Genomic DNA, 23,350 nt, shown 5'->3' with positions numbered 1-23,350 from the left:
ACGACCAAAAACACTGAAATGGAGGGAATGTTTAGGATGTGACCTTTAATTTTTAGACATCTTTTGCTGTAATTTGGCCATCATTGGTCTGGTTAAAACGATTGGAAGTGACTACTAATACATACTACCTAAAAGAATGTTAAGAAGTACTATACAACTTTTGAATGAGAATGTATATTTCACTGCAGAAGTGGAGGTTTTGAAATCCATAAAACAGTAGATTTTAGACTAGGGTCTAAAAATCTTCTAGAAAACACTAACCGTCTCGACCAAGGGTGTCTAGAGTGGACTGGTCCATGATACACCCACTGGGTATTAGTCAAAAGTCGGGCTTGTCACTTCTCAGCATGTGTGGCGCAACCACTGTGCTCCAATGCAATCGGAAGTTTTGGTTTGTCTTGAATAAATGCAGCGAATTTTCTTCCTGGCAACACCCACCTATAAAAAGAAAATTTTGACAAAATTTTTAGGCCAGCCACATTGAAGACAATAGAAACTAGTCCCAAAAGGCTTCAGATTTCCGAAGAAAAGAATTTGCTAAAAGCACTTTTCTTCCGCAAGTCAAATTGCCCTTTTTGTTACTTCAGTAGCTCCATCGGGATTTCCTCGCTTCCTGAATGTCTTCTCGGTCATTGTGGCGAAGAAGAACGACAAAGTGGAACTGGAGTGTCGAACCCAGGGCGAGCCTTCACCTTTGGTCCGGTGGTTCAAGGACAGCACCCCAATTGATCTCACCAACACTCGATTTTTAGTTACGCGTAGGTCGTCTACTTTTGTTAGCCAAATGGCTAGATGAAGTTAAAATTCTTCCACCTCTGATCAGTCGCAGAGATAATGGCTTAGTTCCCACTCTCACCTCATTGGAAGGTAGCACATAGTGGAACTCGTTGCCGCCTTTTTTCTCCTCTTAATTCACTTATCAGTGAAAATTTTTACCATCTAATGAAGAGTGATTTACAAATTTTAAAGTTTTGGGTCGACTAGTGAAAGCGAGAAGAAGGATTTCTAGGTGAGCATAGATTTTAAAATATCAAGAATGAGGGTCTGCTGGAAATGTTGCAATGAAAAGTAATGACACAACAAAGTCAATTTTTAACATTAGGTAAGCACTTGTTTAATTTGTTTTATTTATTAAACAATCTGTCATTATGCAAAAGTTTGTAGGAATGTCAAAGTGGAAATTTGCTACTTAAACGGGCCGCCAAAGCAAAAGGGCATATTCTGATTGGTCCCCTATTGGGCAACATCAAAATGAAATAGGGACTACAAACTAGAAAAAAACATGACTAAAAATTACAACTTTCTGAAGCTTTTCTGCTATTAAATATACAGAATAAAAGACAAAGAAGGCGCGGGGAGTACTGGGTGCCTATTAACAATTTTCCGCACTTACGGAGGAGACAATGGTAGGGGTAACTTGAAATCAGGAGAATTACTAGCATATTTAGGCAAAAAGTTGGCACGAAAAATCCCTTTTTGACTGTTTTTTTTTTCATTTTCTGGAGTTGGGTGCAATGGGAAATATTGCCAATTTGCAGGTATTCATGGGTATTATTGCATTTGATCTATCCCTATAAAGTACGTGAGAGAATGACCCCTGCTTGGAGAAAATGCTATTTTCTGAGAGAACCACAATGCAGTAGAAGATTCTCAAAGAGGCGAGTTAATGGCTCTGGGAGGCATTCCGTTTTCGTTCCACTTCTCTCAATCTAAACATTGCAGTCATGAGTGATTCAAGTAAATGAGGGCTGGCAACTCATCGTTTCAGCATTGATTGATTTGACTAGAGGACAGGAAAAAGAGAACATGGAGGAATGTAAAGTAGAAGCAAATAAGGTGGAAGTAAGTTAATTAGGTAGATTTGAGCAAGCTATGGACCATCTATGTAACTAATGTGGTCAGTATTATGACAGGGAATAAGGATGTTGCAATCCTAGGTCCCAAAATTCACACTGCGAGATAAATTAACGCACATTTTTAGGAGGCTAGTGACAACAGAGCTGCCCATATATGCCTTTTTTGACACCTGACAGAGATGACCACTTTTCATTGGTGCAGGTTAAAGCGTCCTATCCGTTATAGCATGCACACAACCCTGATAGAAGCCTCTTTACAAACGTGAGAAGGAGCTGTAAGGTTCACCACATCGTCACGGAGGCTGGAAATATCCAGTTGATGAGAGATATCACCACACCTAACACCAAAGTTGCCTCCACCTAGTTTTTGAACTAATGGATTTTTAACATAATATTTTTTTGCACCGTTTTGCTCCAAGATGGCCGGAAAATAATTAAATCAAAGTTTTAAACTAGTCGTCTAGTCGGCTGTAGAGCAAAGCAGCAAAACCCACACATCGGTCTTCTCACATAAGTACAGACAGGCTTTTCTCATTTTGTTACGCAACCACAAAACAGGAGGCACCTTTTCCCCACCTTTTGTGTTCCACTTAGCTAGTCGTCTGTTCTCTCAAATTCCGCTTCTTCATCAGTCGGCTAAAGACTTCTCGTTTTACCCGTTATCACGGGGCAGTATAACTCTAGGTTGCACAATCGTGCCTCCATGAGCTTGGTAATTATCCCGTCTATGACAAAAGTGAGGAAAAGGGAGGAGAGGAGTGGCGCGGAAAAGAGAGGAGAACCGAGCACTTAGACACAGTTTATGGTGGTATATTAAGAGCTGCTGCTTCGGTTATCTCCCTTAGCCTGCTTATTTATTGCACCTCTTGGGGAGGTACGTACATTGCAGCACGCATACAATAAATCGAGGGGAGGTTTTTTTGTTGAATGAGTAAAGCTGCCGCTCTTCTTACTTCTAGCTTCCACTCCATGTTTACCTTCTCGATTGGCTTCGAGGAGGAGGCATTCGACACGATTGATCACCTCTAGTAGGGACTAAATGACTCCTCCAGCTAACTAAAGAGGGAGAAAGGGAGTGAAGGGCGGGTAGATAGGTGATCTTCCTAGGCACGATATTATTTATGAATAGGGAAAAATATAATCCAAAACAGAGTATCATGAACCTACATTTCAAATTTTAGTTTTGGTAGACCGCTGATAAGTTTGACACTGGTTGACATCAGTGATCAGAGATTTTGCCGTCGTACAAAATTACTGGCATCGGCTCGGAGGCCAGACCACCCATCAAAAGTACAAAAGCCAAGCCTTAAATGACAGCGCCATTAAAACTCAGACTTAAGCAAGCAAAACATGCATTACAATCTGATTTCCTCGTCTATTTTTCAGTTTATGTTGACTCCCGTTTAGATTTAGATGGGAGAATCAGCGGGATAGCCTAACGTGGGTCAAGTTTCAATGCTTTCAAGTGGGACCCAACTCAATGGCGCAGTTAAACTAATCAAAAGTACTACCAGTCTCCTTTGTTAAAGTGCTATCCAATTTCTTTTTTCTGCTCAACAAAAAGGTTGACAAATTTGCCCGAATTTGCTTTAATTTGATTGAAGTGCTTCTGAATTCCATAGGCTTGAAATTTAGTCTATCCACTTGAAGGGAAGCGTCTCACCTTTTTTCACCCATTTTTAGTGGGATAGATTACTGGTCATTTTAGATAAGGTGATTGTTTACATTAACAAGGTTTAATGTTTACCATTATTCCCTAAACAAACAACTTTTTGCTTTCATGTCGCATAAGCTCCAAGGAGGAGTTGGATGATAGGGGAAGGTCGTGTTGTATATTTTCGCCCTTCCAACAGGGGGTCTAGTCGTTGCAGATATTAGACAATCTGTTCCCAATGGGTTAGTTTTATATTTTATTTGTACTGAATAATTTAGGGGGTTTTTTCATCTGTCTTCTTGGTTTATCACCAATTCAGGGTTTCAAGATGCATATTACCGGTCGCTGCAATTCCCGAATTAGATTACCTTTCTTCCGGTACCCTCGACAGTGATGCGTGTCACCAGTTTATTTTACTAACTACGGTAGATACTGCTGAAAATTATTATGAGGGTAATAGAGGATTGCTGTGTATATTACCGGCTCGTAATTCTTCGTTATGAGGGTTAGATGGTACTTCAGAAGGCGCTGCATTGTTTTCCGTGGAATTCATATTATAAACGACTTAAAAACTTTGAACAGCGAGTTCTGTTGCCGTTCTCTCCAAATGTTGCCCACCAGCCTTGACAAGAAGCTTGTGGGACTTTGGAACAGACTACAACTTGGTTCGTAGAACAAGAAGGGTTCAATCACTTCCATCTAGTTTAATCTACACAGTAAAGAGCACCGTACTAATAGAGTGACACCTCTCTATGCTTTATGAGACGTTTTTACAAACAATTGATTGCATTTTACAGCTACCTGTATGTTATAACAAGGCACTACAGAGACCTGGGCTAAAAATAGTATGAATCTTCGATCACTTGATAGGTGATATAACCTGTTCTAAGGCAATCCAAAGTTGAAAAGCGAATAATAAATATTTTAAGTGAGTTTGTTAAGACAATTTGCTATTTAGAATAATTCCTTCGCAAGTAAACAGAGAAGCGACGTTAATGTAGTGTCCGAGTTATTCACGAGGGCGCAACATGACCTCACGCTAAAGGTGACCTCTTAACCAGAGCGGAGAATAGCTGTGGAAGCATTAGTGTGGTTGTGGCACGAAAAAGAAACCTCAGAATCAACATGGAAGTGGGAGAATCGGTGACTGAAGGTGACCACTTGGTTGGGCACACAATTAAGGGAAGTGACATTTCACCATTCTATAATGAATATGTAAGCCAGCAAGCTATACAAGTGACCTTAGATTTAGGTTATACTTTTTAACTACTTAAAAATTCCGATAAAATAGAATTGCTTAGAATGAGTAGTCTATGATGCACCTCATCATAATAAATTTGAAATTATCAGGTTTTAACGCAAACCTATAGCATATAACATGAGTAGACAATATACGAAATAATTTGTAAGAAATCTGTTTTAAAACTTATCTGCCATCAAAATTTAAGTTCATTGCTCTTGTCTTTCTGATTGAGGGTTAGTTGGATGCAGTTATCACATACATTGTGGTTTAACGAAGACACCCCACCATCAGGCATCATGGAGATAGCGAAAACACTTGCAGTCACAAACGACCAAGACATGTGCACAAAATTTCCTATTTTCTTTGTAAAGGCAAGAAACGGTGATTCTAGTGTTTCGCTTTCCCCCACCCCCTTCCCTCCTTCTTCCGTCTTTTATTGTCACCGCTGCTGCTGCTACAACTTCTGTAGCAGCAGAACCAGCAGCATCAACTTTATAACCTCTACTGAGTGGGGATAAGAGCAGTGGCATTAAGGGGTAAGCTCCCTCCCCCCCCCCCCCTATTTTTTCAATCTACTTCATGCTGCACTAACCGAGAACACAAAAGAAAACTCATTTCCCTCCTCTCACTAATGCAGCCACGACAACGGAACTGTTTGTGTGTATGTATGTACCTCTCGAAATTCCGATTGTCTGTGATCTTAAAAGGCTACAGCATTGGCAATGGCGGTTTTGATGGAAAACCATTTGTCCCCCCTGACCAACTCTTAAAGCGGCACTTCGATCTAGTGAAATTTGGGTTCGAATCCGTGTAGCAATTACATTTTCTGCTAATGCAATCGGAAAGGACCACTTTTTGGAGGGCCATGGGTACATGATGACAAAGGGTTTTCATTGAATTTTGGTTACTTAAAATTTGCCTCGTAACGGTCCACACTATTTCTCATTATAAACAGCATATTCGTGGAAAAAAAAGAGGGGAAAAGTGAAAAATACACCTTTACTAGGGGTGTCCCAATCCTTGTCTAGTTTATATGAGCCACCAACTGGACTTTTCGAAAAATCCAAAACCTATCTGAAAAAGAGAAAAAGGAGCCAATTAGCTGATTTGGGATACCTTTAGGTAAATTTTGCTCTTGTTTCTTTTGAACGCGGGCTTAAGTGAATACCTGACAATGAATGTGGACAGGTTTTATTAATTAACGCCATTTTCTCGAGACAGATCCGCTTTAGTCGTTCTAAAGTACTGCCTGACGGTACTTGAGTAAGGTCTCGCTTTAGTAATTTTTTTTATAAATGAATTCTAACATGAATTTGCACCGATGCCTGTAGCAAAAAGAATAACTTGATTAATTTGGAGAAATTTTATATAAAATATAGCTCCCGATCCTGCCTTGAAGACGGATACAATCATAATACTGGTGGAGAATATGTATTTCTGTCATGCAGTGTCGCCTCGGGGCTACTGACCTGGCACAAAGGTCATTCTGTTGATAAAAATTACAAAGATAGAGCCTTGAAGTGCCCTTGAAGTCAAAATGAAGAGATGAACAAGTAATGAAAGCATTACAACTTGGTATGATGCATGGGGTACCCTCATCGGTTCGGGTGCTTCTTTGAGAATATCCAAAATTATTTATATGGAGCACTTTTAAAAAATACTGGATAAAATTGGAATGAAATCCCTTAAAGTAGTTCTAAACATTTACAAAGTTAGAAAACGCCATAAATGACTGCCATAATTTTTTGCTAAAAGTTTAATTTACCCTTTTAAATAAATTCTCGGTAATACTTGTGAGTGAATTTTAGTAGTAAGTTCCGGAAATTCAAGTTTATCTGTTTTATCATTTACATTATTAATTGCCAATGGTTTTCATACACGTTTTACCAGCATATGTATTCAAAATGATGTAATCTTTTACGTAAACGAACCATCTTTGTTACGGAAACCCTTAAATATAGGATTCAGTTGAGGTTAATGTGATATCGTCCCCAGTTTTTATAAATTTTAAACTGTCTTCAAAGTTTATCTCTAGGATATCCATCAAATTGTCTCTTCCAATGGGCAAGAGTACCACTGACTTAGGAAAATATGAGGAAATTAATCTCAACACTCTTGAGTCCCTAAAGCGCACATTGCCTCCTTATAAACACCCTGGAATATCGCAATGTCTTCCAAGCTTTCCGCTACTGTGGTCAAAAATATTCTTTTAGCGACTGAATATAATGTGTTTCAAGGCGGGGACTTTTTCTCAGTTCCGCTTTCAACGTGACTGAAAGTTGTTTGAGCGGAGAGTGTAAAACAACAGAGGAATTACTCGAGTGTAAAATATAAATGTGCCGTGAGGTTGGTCTAATTTATTGTCAGCTTGACACGAAATGTGAGTTAACTTCCTTAATTCTTTGACTAGGACTTTAGTACAATTCGTTTGAAATGATTTTTAACACTTTTTGCCAATAAGAATTCTACATTCAGAGTGTATTCTCTGGAAGGAGCGGTCATAGCAGGGGTGTAGCTGAAATGCTGATCATTTACCGTGGTTGTATTATAGAAAAATTTGCTTTGATTATCATAAATGTTTTCCTTAAAATGTCATTTTAGGGCTCAAAAATTACTTCCAGACCGAGAGAAAGATACCTTTTATTGCTGGTTGTACTAAAAGCATTGTAGAGGTCATAAGGTTGCACCTTAATTCGAGAGAGTTGGAAATTTTCTATTTTCGTTCACCTATATGGATCACGGTAAACAGAAAAGGAATTGACCAAAAATGTAGCCAATTCTCTAAACGGAATATTGGAACATGGACAAATTAATAGTAAAGAAGCATTCCAAAGATCGCACAGTTGGTGAATTCATCGCTACCACTCAGTCTTGACTATTGTATGGAAAATCTCCAAAAATGTGCAATTTAAATAAATCCGGAAGTGTGCATGCTGATTTAATATTTGACAGTTTGCACTTTGAAAAGTACACCAAGTAAAAATCCTTTGAGTTTATTTTCAAAGAAAAAACATAAAGGATCCTTGCAACAGTCGTACTTTTGGTTGATGGATTGGTTGCAATCGCAATGGAAAAAGTGTCGACAACAGCATTTCATTATACTCCATAAGTGACAGCGTCAACTGTTTCTCTGGGATAAAGAAATGTTGCTGTTATTGCTGTTAAAAATGGACTCCCAGTTATCTCTAAAGGTATCATATTGCAGACTAGTTCAGAGTTTGTACAGGACTAGCACAAGCGGAGCTCTATTACCGATGTCATGGAGGCTGGGTCGTGGCAATATCAAGTATTCCATTTATAGCATTGTTATGCTATTAATCTAGCTGACATTGACCTGTCACATGAATAGGTGTCAAAATTTTGAGGTAGTAGACACAAAAAAATCCCCTGGTACCACGTTATAGTATATGAGTGCTTGTGCTTTCCAAGTAGTAGGGAAGACATTCACCTATGTATCCTTTACTCCTCTATTCCAGCTGCAGGCAGCCTGGAAATTGCGCGACTGATGGAAGATGACGAGGGCAAGTATGAGTGTACAGCCACAAACTCGCATGGCACACGCATCTCCCCAGGAGAAAATCTCATGGTGCGAGGTAAGCGCGTCTTCCTACTGGACCAAAGTTGCTGTCACCAATACTACTTACATCAGCCGTTTCGTGAAATCAGCAGACTCGGCTGAGAATTTTGAAGATATACCTCCACCCTTGTAGTTACAGTCAATTTTCTTACAAGAATAAAAAGTTTGCTTTTAAACGCCCAACAAAGATCAATTCATTTACCTTATGTACTATGTCAAAATTCAAAATCTTGCCAGCTCGAAGTTAAATTTAATGATAGGTAAAAGATTTGGTCTAGTCAACTTACAAAAATCTTATCTTTATTTGCCATCAATCTGTGCAATTTTCTTTTTCCTATTTATTGTTTTATTCAAAATAAACTTTTACAATTCTTAAGAATATCCTAGAACAGTTACACAATGCCAGTGTTAGTTGATTTTCATGCCCGGGAACAATATAAATAATGTAAATGCTTATCTCTTCGGAGATCGCTTTAGAATTTTATTATAAAACCGTGGTAGCAAGGCAGTAAATAAATTCGGGGATTGGTTCGTTGTTTTTAACTCATCGATGCTGGAGAAATAAAACTACAAGTTTTTAATTTATCATGGAAGTTGATACGAATCTATTCAGCTTATTTTATCATTTCTTACAACACAAAAAATAAAAAAGCGACGAAAATGAAGTAAATAAATTCAAATTCTATAACATGTAAGATTTTTTTATTTTTCCTATAAATGCTGATAACAAAATACCTATTCTGAAACCCAAATTTGACATATAACATATCAACTGCTTGAGACTTGTATCGTAGCAAGCTTCCATGTTATAATTAATATGGGCTGCTTAATTTTCCGAGAAAACTATTCTCTTAAAGCGCCTTCTTTCTTGCAGAGGATATTGAGGAGGCCCTGCAGATTATAGCCCTCAAAAGTAGGTCGCTGCTTTCAAGCTTGCGCTCCTCTAAACGGAGATGGAATGAGTCAAAGAGGGAATGAATGAACGAAGCACGAATTTGGTGTGGCTATCTTAAAACCTCTTTCCTTGCCCACTGCATGATGCCTTGGCTTGCTTGTGCGTGTAAAAGCTCATTTCAGCTGTCAATGGGTACAACACGGCCATTTGCATGACATAATTAGCCAAATTTGATTGGTTCTTTCGAATTTTCGCCCTCAATTTTCCATTGGTTGAAATTTTTAGTGAGGAGGCTCGAACAAGAAATCACAAGTTAATTTAATCTAAAAAAGTCTTCCTATTTTTAAACGTCACAGATGTGTCTGTACATATATTTTGTATTTGTCAATTAGCTATTACCCGTAGTTATCAAACTAATTTTCTGTTTCAAACAACCAAGAAACGCTACAATTGATCTGCTTTCCGCTTCCAAACGTCCTCCAAATGTTCCATTTTCCTAGTTTAAAAATGGGACTTATAAGCCTTGCTAGTGACATTTCACACAATCCACCCTTCTGGTTGAAATAGTTCGTTTCTAGATTTACACGAACGATATATACTTTTTGCTCTGGAGACCGGATTTCAGACTTTTATTCCTAGACTAAGGAATTCGGGTTTTTATGAATGCCTCGTGCACTTGCAAGCTCCTGGTTTCGGCTCCTCGGTCTTTCGGCTTCCGGAATGTTATCCATTCTTGCCAGTGTAAGTTTGTTTATTTTTCTCCTTCTTTCCCCTAATCAGCGGACCGCTTTCGTCCACACTTCACCTCAGTCCCCGCGGCCCAACAGGTGGTGCCACCGGGTGGACAGATTGCACTGACCTGTACTGCAGTGGGAGTTCCTGTACCCACAGTGGCGTGGTTCGAACATGGGACCCAACTCTTCCGCAACATGCTCGATCGACAACCACCCGGCACTGCACGACTGTCGCTGACAAATCTGAAGGAGTCGCGCAATGTGTCCTGCGTGGCGGCATCGGCCATGGGCCAGGCGACTCATTACGTCACTATTGTAGTGAAGGGTTGGTTCAAATCAGCATATGGCAGTCTAAAAAGGGCCTTTTATACTTTGCAAATGGTAAAAAGACAGCTCTTTTTAATGTAGCTGCGAGTATTTTTGTAGCGGGTTCCTATTCATTCCAATGCGGTTAGGCTTCAATACTGTCAAACCGTGACACCATGTTGGAGGCCTTTCTGTGTTGTGTTATCTCTTTTTTGGAAACGAACTTACCTTCACAGCCAATGTAGAGTCAGAATCATTTCCAAAGACACCATGAGGAGTATGATTCCGAGCGAAGACCGACTAGGTGACCGGCAGGACAGATGGTAGCGTGAGCATGTCACCAATGTGATCAATATGGATGCCAAATCAAAGCAAATATCATCCTTGACAGTAACATTCATCTCGTGGTGAATCCATAGTCAAGTTTTAAATATTTTGGTCGATTAGAACCTCTGAAAACGCCAACTATCCATGGTCAAATCAGTCAAAATATTCTTTTACTAATGTTTGAAGTTGTTTGAACTATTCCAACAGTGCATTTCATGACAACTTTGATGCCACAAAAGCACAAGTCTCTTTTACCTATGGTACGCGAATAAAACCAAGAGCAATCGTATTAAGGCCTCGCTTCAGTTTTTATTATCACTTGAAGGTAGATGCCTCTGGCTGCGCATATATTTTCTAAATATCTACTAAAAAAGTTCTAGGTCAACGACTTCGATTGTCTTTGATTGGTTTTGGACATTCATGAAACGCAAATTTGTTTCACAGCCTAGATTTTACTTAGTTTAGCTCATTGTATCATTTAGGCACGTTATTTGTCCCGTACAGAAGAGTAAGGTGAGTCTTTCAGTGGCAAAGTAGTAAAAACTTCAATTGGAGATTCCTAGCTCATTGTGCATTATTCAGTGAAGTTACACATGACACCACGTATGGGTGTATCTCCCCTGGACTTCCTTGAAGACGAGAGAAGACATAATACTGGGGCAGAATATACATATTTAGCGTACAGAAGGCACTGAGGCTACTGGCTTGACTTAGAGGCCAGCCCACGTGATAAAGGTACAACGGCCATAAAATTAAGTGGCCCTTTACCAAAACCAGGAGTTAAACAGACAACCAGCATGTTACATGTGTACCATGTGTTGTTTACAAAATCTAATAACAACTATTTGCTTCCGGTTAGGTAACTCAAAATAATTGGCCAAGTTTAAAACAATAAACTGGGCGAAAAAATTCTTGACAGGTTGGAATAATTACAGGTCAAAATTTAATTGCTAAAGTAGCAGATGAATATTTCAAAAGTCACTTTGTACTTGGCGCCAATTTGGGGTGCCTATTTAAACTTCTAACCTGTCGATTAACAAAAATAAGTTAATCATGATGGATCCAGAGATTAAAATGAGTAAATTGATGTATGAGTTTGGTAAAAATGGACTCACCACTATAAATAATTAGTAGATTTAAGCGTTTTTTATTTTGGGAAACCAGAGCATTTCAAAAATAGTTTAGTAAAGTTGCTGCTTAAAATTCAACCCTTTTTTAAACCAGCAGTCATCAAGGTGGCGAGAATTTTTTCTCCAACTCAAGTTATTTTTATTTTACAATAATAAATTTTTAAGTAAATCTTCAAAATGACCTTTTATTTACACAGTTTGAATATTGCAAACTGCTTACCATCTTGTAGTTAACTTATCACAATCCATCATAAACTTACAGAGAAACAAATGACCATTTTTTCGTACAGATGGTGGAGAAAAAAATTAACAATTGTATACTTTGCACAGGCATTTTTAACGAACTACATGAAATTCGTGGCAAATAAGCCAAAATACACTTACCCTTTTTGGTTGAGTTATATTGAATGACTTTTCTAGATAATGTGCCCTCTTTTTTGTTTTCTGGAAAGGAATAAACAGGTTTGTGATAAATTACACCGTTTGCTTTATTAAACCACGAGACTGAGTGGAAAAAGAATACGAGGTACTGAATGTCGTTTTATGCGTTGTGAAACAAACGGGATGCTGGAAAAGCAGCTATTTTTGATGCTAAAGTTTGATTATTCGCCTTCGTCTGTCAAAGTTTATTTTCACGAAATTTATTTTTTTTGAAAAAACAGTGCACTTGTCACCCTTGTAACAATATTCAGGGCCGCCATCAACATAATTAAATGATACACAAATGGACAAAAATAGTAAAATTTTACGCTTCCTTAAAAGTGATTGGTTCATTAAAAAAATATATACATATCTGTGCTTGTTTCACACCATAATTAGATAGTTGATGTCGGATTTTGCTGGTTTCCTTCCTATTGGTCTTAAAAAACCTTAAAATTAGCAAGGGTGACAAAAAAGACTTTTTAGCCCCCCAAGAATTTTGATTTTGTTTCTAGTTCAAAGACTGATTAATACATGGTATGTACACCTAGAAAAAATTGCTTTTTTCATTATTTTTTTTGTTACCTCTACAGCTATTTCGAATTTAATCTTCATATCTCTAAACCTCCTTTCTGTGCGTTTGTGTCGAAGTGACTTCCAAATTCATAAGTTCCACAACTTTGCCATCTCAGTACATTCTAATCTGGTGAACGCTGAAGATAGAAAGGAAATTTCTAATGTCTTCAAGTCACGTATTTTTCTTTTGCATTTACGGCTGCCTTCAGCCTGTCTCTGTTCACTATGCTCCTTGCCAAGGTTTCATCTTCGAGATTACAATCTACTGTCAGAACAGTATTTCTTATTCAAACCAGTAAACCAATAAAGAACGCACAGCATTTTGTATTTCCTCCCCAAAGCGCAATAAATCACCGCATTTTTGGTTACTGAGCTTTTTGGTGGCCCATTTTTGCTGCTAAAAAGAAGCTCATTGGTTAACAGCAAAAAAATTCTAGCAGTTTATTAATTTGAGAAATTGGCTTCAAAAATAGTCCAAAAAGTGGTGATAATGCAGCGAATGCCAGGCTATTTCCCCCAAATCGAAACTCTTTTCTAAAGACATGTGCCTCTTTCTTAGCAGCCTGTTTGCTTACTCCGTAATGAGATTTGAGTATCCAGACCTTTCCGGCACAAACTAGCACTAGGGTAAACAATTCTTATCTTCCTTCTCTTCCAGAGCTTCCGCCAACACCTGGCGAACCGCAAGTGCTACACCAGCTTAAACCCGGTGAAGTGACCCTCGTCTTTGACAGACCACTGTCATTCACCACTGTCACAGCTACCAATACCATCACAACGGCACCGGATATAGCCGCTTTCGTAGTGCAGTGGATCGAGAGCCGCTACTTTCTACGTGATTACCTCAACTCTCTCTCACCGGATATTGCAGCCGCTATCCACCCAATCGGTGGTAACAGTGTCCTCTTTTCTCCTCATTTATCCGCTGCGGTAGCCACCGCTGCTACCGAAGCTAGCAATCAGGTAGGATTTCAGAAATCTTGCTGGTAGGTCCAGTTATTTTTTGTCGGGGAGGGGAGTTTTCTTCTATGCCTTACACATTGACAATAAAGGCTTGTTCATGGATCACTCTGAAGAGCTTCCTACATCACGGCTATTTGTTAGAGCTACAAATTTGTCCATTTCGTCCATGTGTGCGAGTCGTTATTCCAGTTTAATACACCTGGAATCAATACAACTGTATGAGTTTGTTTGGAACTGTCTCGTTTCATTAATGGCCAAGTCTGCAATGGATGCACAAGGACTAGCCATTTATTTTTCCAGACATTTTCTGTTGTTACTGGGGAAGAAAACATGACCATGAAGGACAACATGGGCTCCGCCTATTTTGGCCTTTTGATTTATCTGTTGGCCAGGAAATTTGGTACCATTTGTGGACGTGGCTCTCTGGAATGATTTGTAACTCTGGGGAATCCGGAAGATAAGCGCATTTTAAGGATTCAGTTGGTTAGCACGCCTCATTGTGTTTGATTTGTGTGTCTCTGTGTAAAGCTTCAAAAGCATTAAACGTGGAAAGAATGGGAGTGGTTTAGGTAATTGGATTTCAACAATGAAGCACTTAATAGTAGATTCCTCCCATTTAGAAACACCCTCTTCTACATGATAAAGAACCACAAGTTAGTGGTGACAGTGATAAGGCTTAACTTCTTTTGGATAGCTGAGGAAGGTCATGAAAGAGTAAGCAAATGACTAGCAATTAACAAAACCAACGAGTAACAACAAACTTGGAAGACAGTGTACGTGTTCTTCACAACTTTTTCTGGCTTTTGGAGAGAAGGGGCTTTTATATTTGCTTTCAGGGGAACCAACCCAGTATTGGTCATCCTCCACTTACTACTTCACTTCTCCTTGGCAATCACAGCTCCGTTCTCAGAAATTTTACTTGCTGTGTGCATTTTGAGGAACTGCAGGCGCAAATTTTACCAAAAGAAAGTGTTCACTAGCTGAAGGCAAAGCAGCAGTTACGGATGAAGCCTAAGTCGATGCAACTTTAGGGTTTCCAAAAGTAGATCATCCCTGGGAATGGGCAGTTCTGTTAAATTAGTGGAAAAAAATTGGCATTCTTTTCAGGCAATGCAAGACTTTACCCGCATGCACTCTATACCAAGAGAAAAACGGCGCCTCATCCTCATCCTTCCTATTGTTTTTCTATTTTCTCAAGAAGTTATTGCCTTTTCTCGGTATTGGACAAACACATAATCGCACACAAATTAGAATGGACAGTCGGACAAAGAATTGGGGTGGGACAAGACCGACTATGGCTGGGTTTCTTTATTTAATAAATGTGGGATTTAAAGGTGTACGGCTCGATTGCATTTGACCGGACCTAATCAAACCGGATCAGGTTTGAGGGCATTTACTTGGTTGAGATTATGCTGGGTTAAATGGGAGTAGCTTAGATTAAATGAGCATTACGCCAAATAATCTTACTCTTTCGTCATGAGGAAGCCAAAGTGACTACCATCTGTTTCACTGCATCGCAATTTCTTCACTCAACACTTTCAAATGTGCTGCCGACCTGGATCCAATGCATCGCTCGGCGCAACGCTCAATACGATGTCTCGTATCACCTCGAAGTTTGCCTGAGATATGCCCACCTACACTTGATCATTTTACTGGTGAAAATATTCACGGAATTATTCTAGATTTACCGCCTTTTTTATCAATTTACCGAATTGTCCACGTCTATTTGTTCTCCTCCGGTAATAATTGCAGCGTAGTCCGGTGTTGCAATTAACCTATTTGCGCTGAGGAGCTGTAAATTTTATGCGATTTTTTATGACAATTTTACAGTCCCCGGCTAATTTGACACCTTTATCTTTTCTGCCTATTAACTGAAGCACAGGGATAATTGAAAAAAAGGTTACATCCACTTTAACGACTTGCTGAAGAAACCGAGGACCTGGAGATGGGAAAGGTTGTGGTGGGTGGTGAATAACATTTACAATGATGAGGAAAAAGGCGATTTTGTTGCTCTACAGAGCCAATAAATCATGAATTGTCCTAATATAAAACTGACAAGGTAGTGGTGAACAAGCTCTTCAGTGAAATTTTCTCATAAATCCTGTAAGGAATCCAGAAATCGGTAGTTTAAATTGCAGTCGCCCGAAAGTGTTGCATTCTCTTTGACGTTTTTTTATCCGTTTTTGGGATCTTATAAAGTTATTTTAAGTCAAGGTTGTCTTTTTTAGAAGTAAGGCAGGGGTTTGGAAGGAACAAAAACAGTAAATTGGTTACCGAACGCTTCTTAGTGACAGTCCACCACCTCCTCCACCTCGATTAAGGTGTATGTTGAACCTCCGTAAAGCATTTGTAATTCCCAGTGTTCATCTAGTTTTTGGTGTATCCAATGAACAGTCTTATTTTCCAGCCAAAAGGTTCGTCGGCCGTGCTGAATTACCACCTTGTCATTTGTTCATCAACTTACAGGAATAGACAAGTGACAACTTTTGCGGGTGAAGGAATGCCTCAAACAAGTGGGCCTAATTTCACTAAAAAAGGTCTCACTAAATAATGCAGCAAACAAATTACAGGCTTTGAGAAAGACACAAAAAAATGCAGTAATTAGGCAAATAAATTGTTTTATTTCACTTGCTTACACTAATTGTCCTAGCCAAAGGCTAATTGAATGGGAAAAAGGAGGAAGGATATAAATTGTCCCATATTTAATTCGCCATTTCCAATGCTGAAAAGAATTGCTTTTCTTCTTTAAATATCAACCTGTTTAATCACTTTGGAAACCTGATTTTTCAAAAATTACATGTAAGTAAATAGCTTGAGTTTAATATTGTCCATATCTGCTTGATAAGCTAAATATGACAAAAGCTAAAATTTTCCTAAGGGAAAAGGGATTCGGTTTGCAGAGAGAAAAATAGGGTTAAGTGTAACATAGGAGGTCATCCTTGAAGAGCATAAAACAAATAAGGTTGAAGGGCCTGGAAGACCAGTGGCACGGGTGACACCTAGAGCAGGGCTTCATATCACCAGAGAGTGAGAGGAGACACATTTATGTGGTACGGGGGTTTTTCCATATTGTTTCCAGCTCCCACCTATAATGGCGTATATCCCACCATTAAGCCTAGTCCCTAGAGGCAGTCGCGGCGGACATGCATGTATTCATGCCTCCACAACCATCATCACTGCCTGACAATGTGATTAACGGTGTCCGAATTGGCCCGGCCTACGAAAATAGCGACAAATATAGAAGATAGTAATGGAGCATAATTGCCGCCTGCTGCTGCGTGCAGTATTCCACCCTTTTATTGGCCGTCGGGTCAGTGATTCCAGTTTAGCTTGAATGACACCCTGTAAGAAGAGTAGAGGATGGTTCTTTAACGTTTAAGTCAAGGAACTACCAAACCTATTTAGTACTTTTGAATGCAGATAAAGCTCTCTCAGAGAAACACTAATTTGCGTTTTAAACACCTGTCCATTTTGCCCATTTGCTTTTGTCTGTTTTGATTGAAATCCACCATACGACAGTTCAAAATATTAATGAAATGTGTGAACGGTTGGGGAGAAAAAGTCCAGCGTTCCCATGATTCGTACCGATTCAACTAACGCGGTGGGTGGTGGATGCACGAATGAACGAATGAGTGAGTGAACGAATGGACGGTCAAAGACGAGGAGAGGAGGGGCGAGAGGAGCGGAGGCTGAAAGGGATAGCCGAATTGCGTTCACAGACCGAGAAAACATTCAAAAGCATTTCGCTTAGTGCAATTTTGACAGCTGATGACGATTAACTTCCAAGTCTGGTATGCGCTAGGTAAATGCATTTTGAAATTAATCCCATACTCTGCTTAATTCAGACGGTATTACATGCAGTAGTAGGTGATGAGTATAGTCTGTCAGTGCTTCTAGTAAGCGATGCATATGTTGTGGACAGTTCATGCCGGACACTGCTATTTGCAACGCCAGACCACAGTTTTTGCCAAAAAAATTCGTAAACTTTAGACAAGCAGTTATCTACTCCCATAAAAGTAGTTAAGTTTGGTACAACAGTAGTAGGAAGATTGGTGAGATGTCTATATGCCAGCGGTTATCTCGGCTATGGCGCCCCTCATATCATTATCCGCTGCAGTCATTCCTGCGAACGAATATCCTGGACGTAGATTCGACGCAAAACTCGCAATGAAATTGAGTCGGATTCGAACCTTTCAGTGAGCAGAGCGATGAAAACAACTGAATATTCATGCATATTAACACTTGCAGTTACAGACGTTGGTGTATGCTTGGTATCGAGGCTGACGAAGTAAAGGAGACTGTTTTTATTTATCTAGACAAAATAAAAAAACTCAAGACGACCTGAAAGTCTACCATATCTGCTGGCAGAAGAGATTCGCGATGAGTCTCTAAATAAATAAATACGGTTTTCAAGTGAGCCCCATCTACACTAAACGCGATTTTGATTCTGTGGAGATGCCGAATATCTGCTCTCTTAAATGCGACTCGAGTGTATGAGTCTATTATATAGTCAAGAAAAGAGGATGATGAGGTTGTGGCGTTTAATATGTACAAAAATACACTTATTTTAGTTAGTCAGTTGGTAATCAAAAAATACTACTTAAATTATATAAGTTTCTCAGTTTCATCAAAATACCCCCTTGTCTCTAACTTTTGATATGAGTGTTCACAATATCAGTTTTACTATTCGAGTGATGAAATGAGTTAATTTTTGGGAACACAATTTTACTGTTGTTGAATGAGTTTCAGGCTATACCATGAAATGCTTTTATGGCAAAAACCACCTGGTCTAAAAGGGGCGAAATAACTCTAATCAATTAGGCTGACGTATTAAAGAAATAAAGTTTGTTCCTTTAGGTTGGTCTACAGTTCCGACTGATCCCCATAGCAGAGACGGAGCAGGGAGAGTTAAAAGTGAAATCCAAGCTGACTGGACTGAAGCCCTACACCAACTACACGGTCTGGTGCAGATCTGTCGGTGTGAATGGGGATGTTTCACCATCAACCAAACCTGTTCACTTCACTACTAATCAGGAAGGTGAGAATTATCATTTCATAATTTTTCAGCTTTATTCTGCCTCCGCACATATACCAGATATCAGACTTCAGCGTCACAAAGGTGTGACGTTTGCTTGATAAAGAGTAGCTGGGCCTAGACACATTGATTAATCTTAAAATGCTAAAGTGGATATAGAAGGTTTTTTATTTTAAGTAACTGCCAGGAAAATAGATGCCAATATGTCATACTATGTGACTACGCATTTGGTCCATAGGGTCAATTATCCTCTGAGACCCGGGTATAAGTGCTCAGGAGTTCCTCCTAAACTACAATTTGCCGGTTTTTGAATGAAGAAGTTAAACAACGAACTGTAAGGCAAATATTTTGATTTTAGCTCCATCTTCACCACCTTTGCGCATTCGATCGTCGGCCATTTCTATTGCGGCAGTTTCTGTCTCGTGGGATCAACCATTGCAGACAAATGGTCCAATTACGGTAAACTTATCTCAGTTGTCTTTTTTACTTACTAAAACGGGACTTATGCTTGTATTAAAGCCAAAATTTCGCTACTTACATCTCATTAACTCCTACTTTTTCCCCTAAAGCTATCACTACTCTATAAAGAAACAGTTCGTATCTGGGTAGTTACCAGAAAATTTCCCTGAAAATTCGAATTTAAAAACATTTGCAACTAAACTTGCCGTTTTTATACAAACTTTTTCAAAATGAGGCCCAGGTAGCGGCCAAGACTTCCTGAAGACGAAGGAAGGAACAGAAATGGGATAGAATATGTACTGCCGTCGTACAGACGGGCTGAGGGACTACTGGCACAGCCCAGAGGCCGCACTGCTCAGTGGAAGCACAAAGGCGCGGCCATAAGTGTCTTGACGAAGAGTCAAACAAACAATAAAGGTGTTACACCCTTTCTATCAATAAACTTTCTTCCCACCATGGGTCAAAGAATCGAGACAAAGTAAAACTACTTTTTCTTTACTGGCCTATAGGCGAATCGGAGCCGTACATAATGAGGTTTTAAAAATTAAAATAATTTTTTTTAACAGAAATTGTCAGGATATTTGCAAAGCCATGCTTTTATAAATGAGGGATAAGTTTTTTTTCACCCCGATTTACGTTTCAGCCAAAAAATCAGCGTTTAAATCAGATAAGAAGTGCCGCATATGTAACGCTAGAAAACACCTTCTACTGCACAAATAGCAACGATGTAGAAAAAAAGATGAAAAATTTTCATAGAGAAAAAGTCTGGAGCAATGCATTGGGTGTTTTGGTCCGTATTCACTCTTCCCTCCAGTGTCAACTCATTCGAGTGTTGGAAACTCAGCCGTTTGTAGGCTAAAGGAATCGTCCGTTATTTGGGACCGATGCCATATTTCGGGGTTAAAATTCCCTTCTCTTATTTTTAACTATTTCTGTGAATCTCTTTTCCAAAAGATGACATTATTAACAAATAAAGGTCAACAAGGCGTTGGTATTCTTCTTTAAAAGTCCACTTGACAGTGTAAAAATTAGTGATTTGAGAGCGCTAAAGACTTTTATTTATTAAAAGATTGCCTCCATTAGAAGGGGTTATGTCATTGAAAAGGGACGAATTTCTCAGATTTTTACATGTCGCTATACCGTTTAAGCCTCTCCTAAAAAACTCATATAACGAAGGTCTTATCGGCCCATCCCTAACCATGGGATAACTTGCCCAAGGGCAAAGTCACTTAGCACAGTTTATAATTTGGGTAGCTTTGGAGACCTAATAGCCAACATTCCTTTCTGTTTGCTTCCTTTTTCTCATTTAAATGCTCTCCAACAGTCTGTCTGGGTCCCAATCAGTTACACTGAACATGCGGACACACCCATTATATGGGCAATTTGGACCTTTTAGGTTGTATCACCTCCCGCTTCACTTGCCAAAGGTAGACAATCAAAAGGGGATTTGACCTTGGTGACCTCTAACAGATTAAACACTTACAGAACCGGCAATGGAATTTGGACATTGCTTTTTACTGCTTTTGCTTACCTCTGTCACTAGCATGGTGGTCTGGAGACGGTACATTTACTATGAATCTCGTCAGACGGTTTGGGGGGGGAGTTTGCGGGGTTTATACGAATGGAATCCCACTTAACGATGGAAAGCTTCGGGAACCGAAATATCTCTGTGGTTAGACACACATCTTAAATAAATATAATTGGATGGTGGGAATGATTTTCAAACCTTCTTCCTCAGTTAAATGGTTAGTGGATTCTTTAACTGTTTTAAAACTTTTGGCTTTGCAAAAGTTCAAAATAAGCCTAATATATATGGATGAAGCGGATTACTAGCGAATCACTTAATTGTTCATCTTTCATCCGTACTATCGGGCAATTAGGCCTGCTAGAAACACCACCATCATTTTAGTAGCAAAGTTTAAAGCAAACAGTGAGGAGAGTCAGGGGGTATGGCCGATGATAGGGATACTCTGTCTAGGGGGTAAGAGCGAGTATTTTTTTACCCCCTAATGTTCCCAACGTTTGCAGCCAGTTCTTTAATCTCTTCAGTAAAAGCATAAATCAGTGGCATAAAAACCGAAAATTCGTAAAGTTAATAGTTCAAAATTAAGAAGGAAAAAGTGGAGCAACTGAATAACTTCCTTTACATACTATGATGAGTCCTAAAGATTTTGAAAGACCGGAATGATCACTGAATTTTAGACGTGAAATTGAGTGCCTTATTACCCTGTTGTACTTTTCTTGGAGTCTTTAGTACGATTTGGTAACCACGGTTTCGTATTTCCTCTACTCTTTGATAATAATCGACGTTCACTGCCACCACCCTGTTTGCACTGCCGTGACCTGGTAGGAACCCCCAACCTCTACTGCAGCCTAGTGTTGGTTGTCTGATGATACCGGCATTGAACCGATCCACTGCACAGGAGTCGAACACTAGAGGTGTTGCGAAGATTCACTTGACACGTTTGATAGGTATCTAGCTTGAAAAAAATTACTTAATGAGTCTACGTTCGTCTATCCCCCAAAGACGCATAATTAGCAAGCATCTGAAATTACGTCTTTCCTACAGACGTTAGTTAGTAGACCCTTACTTCTGTCTCGCCGTCTGTCTGTCTGTTTAATTCACGATCACACCAGGTTTCAATAAACTTCCTGTCGCCTTCATCCATGCCTCTCAGTTCGCCTAACGCTGTTTTTAGGACGCCTAATGTAAATGCACCTTTATTTTGCAACTATTTGTCCAATCCAGCACCGGGGGAGGTGGCCAAAAGCAGGTAGGAGAATGGAAAAAAGACCGCAGATTGGCCATCCGATCGCATTTGTGGTAGTGCTACCAAGTTCGAAGGTACCGGTTTGGCTTACAGTCCCGTAAGCGTAGTTGTCATTTCAAATCATCACTTTCACGATGACCATCAAATAAGACCATTAATTTACGAAGTAGCCGAAACTTTGCTTTTTTATTAGCAACCGTCTTTGAAAGTGTTTGGTTCTTTATTAATTACGTAGTTTAATGCGTTTTTCTTCTCAACATCACTGCCTTCGTGTAGGCTTTCAAGAAAGTAGACTAAGATGTGTACTTCAGAAAGGCACATTGGGTTCTGCAGCCAGTCTTGGGAGGCGTCTTGAAATTGGACTATCTCGAATGGTCGGTCTAAAAATTTTTATTGAGTTTGTCTTCTGTGTCAACTCATCGAACATCGTCGAGTGTTTGGATCTTCATTAAGAAAGCTGTTTTGAGAGGGAATTTAGACGTACTTTTCCACGATTATCACGGTTTCCCATCGAAAGTCGCAGTATTACAGTGAAGGAAAATATGTGATATGCGTCATTTCAAAGCGGTTGGATCACAGACAGGGTTATCTACCATCCTGTTACAAATAAAGATGAGTAGGACTCATTAAAAATGGGTAGATTTTGGAGCCTTAGTTGCCTTTTTTTCCACTTCTTTCTTGTTAAAGTCAATAAAACTCAGACCAAACTTCAGAGGAATTAAAATATTCGGGTGTACGTGTCTCTTGTTATGATCTTCATTTACTGCTGTTACAAAACTAGGGTGACCAAGGCGATGCTTTAAGGGCAGCTAATGACAGCCCATCAACAAAGGCAACATTCGACAGAAGTGAGGAAAATTGATCTCTTGGAGACAAAAAAGACAGAATACAAGTTAATTTTACTGGTGACTGTCATATGAACTCCGTCACTTCACCTTTAAATGGCCTTGTCTCTATCATCCTCCATATCACCTTGGTCGCAGTCAACGTCTTCCATACATCACGTGGTTCACTGCCAGGAATAAAGGTGGCTGGAATGCAAATTCTTGCTTAGCATGCCTTTAGTGGTCTTGTCATCGCTGTCACGACGAGATTTGACGATGACATTTTACTGCTTCGCTTGTGATTTCACCAAAGGTCAATTTTGTTTCCGCAAGAGTTCAAAAGCTTATGTTGTATTTAGACATTAACCCACAATCAAATAGGACGTCCTTACCTTTGAGTAAGTTCATTTCCCGATTGCCTCATCAATCATCATGAGGTTCTGTAATAATCTCAAGACACGTTAGTCATGCTCCACTTTTATGATTCCGTTAATACAGGTATCGTAGGGGTCCTCAAAAGTAAAAGGAAGAATTGGAATAGTGGGATAAAGGTGTCTGCGAGGTATTTTTGTAGTACCTC

The 23,350-nt window shown here is 39.4% G+C and overlaps 2 protein-coding genes across 2 annotated transcripts; both read left to right on the top strand. All coding sequences in view use genetic code 11, as the record gives it.

Annotated features, from left to right (window-relative positions):
* Positions 1–347: 347 nt before the first annotated feature.
* Positions 348–878, top strand: EGR_07724 (receptor tyrosine phosphatase type r2a; the record flags this gene model as incomplete). The annotated part of the gene is given in 4 exon segments (XM_024496973.1): positions 348–391; positions 471–577; positions 591–758; positions 781–878. 4 exon segments carry the CDS (start codon positions 348–350, stop codon positions 876–878), a joined length of 417 nt encoding a protein of 138 aa, XP_024348596.1.
* A 7,042-nt stretch (positions 879–7,920) lies between these two features.
* Positions 7,921–14,113, top strand: EGR_07723 (Receptor-type tyrosine-protein phosphatase S; the record flags this gene model as incomplete). The annotated part of the gene is made up of 6 exons (XM_024496972.1): positions 7,921–7,969; positions 8,230–8,346; positions 9,205–9,243; positions 10,006–10,284; positions 13,377–13,681; positions 13,982–14,113. 6 exons carry the CDS (start codon positions 7,921–7,923, stop codon positions 14,111–14,113), a joined length of 921 nt encoding a protein of 306 aa, XP_024348595.1.
* Between the last annotated feature and the right edge of the window lie 9,237 nt (positions 14,114–23,350).

This window comes from Echinococcus granulosus, assembly GCF_000524195.1.
Source record: "Echinococcus granulosus chromosome Unknown EG_S00085, whole genome shotgun sequence".
In the NCBI taxonomy this organism is placed as follows: Eukaryota; Metazoa; Platyhelminthes; class Cestoda; order Cyclophyllidea; family Taeniidae; genus Echinococcus; species Echinococcus granulosus.
Note: the sequence above shows the minus strand (reverse complement) of the source record. Positions and strands in the feature narration are given on the sequence as shown.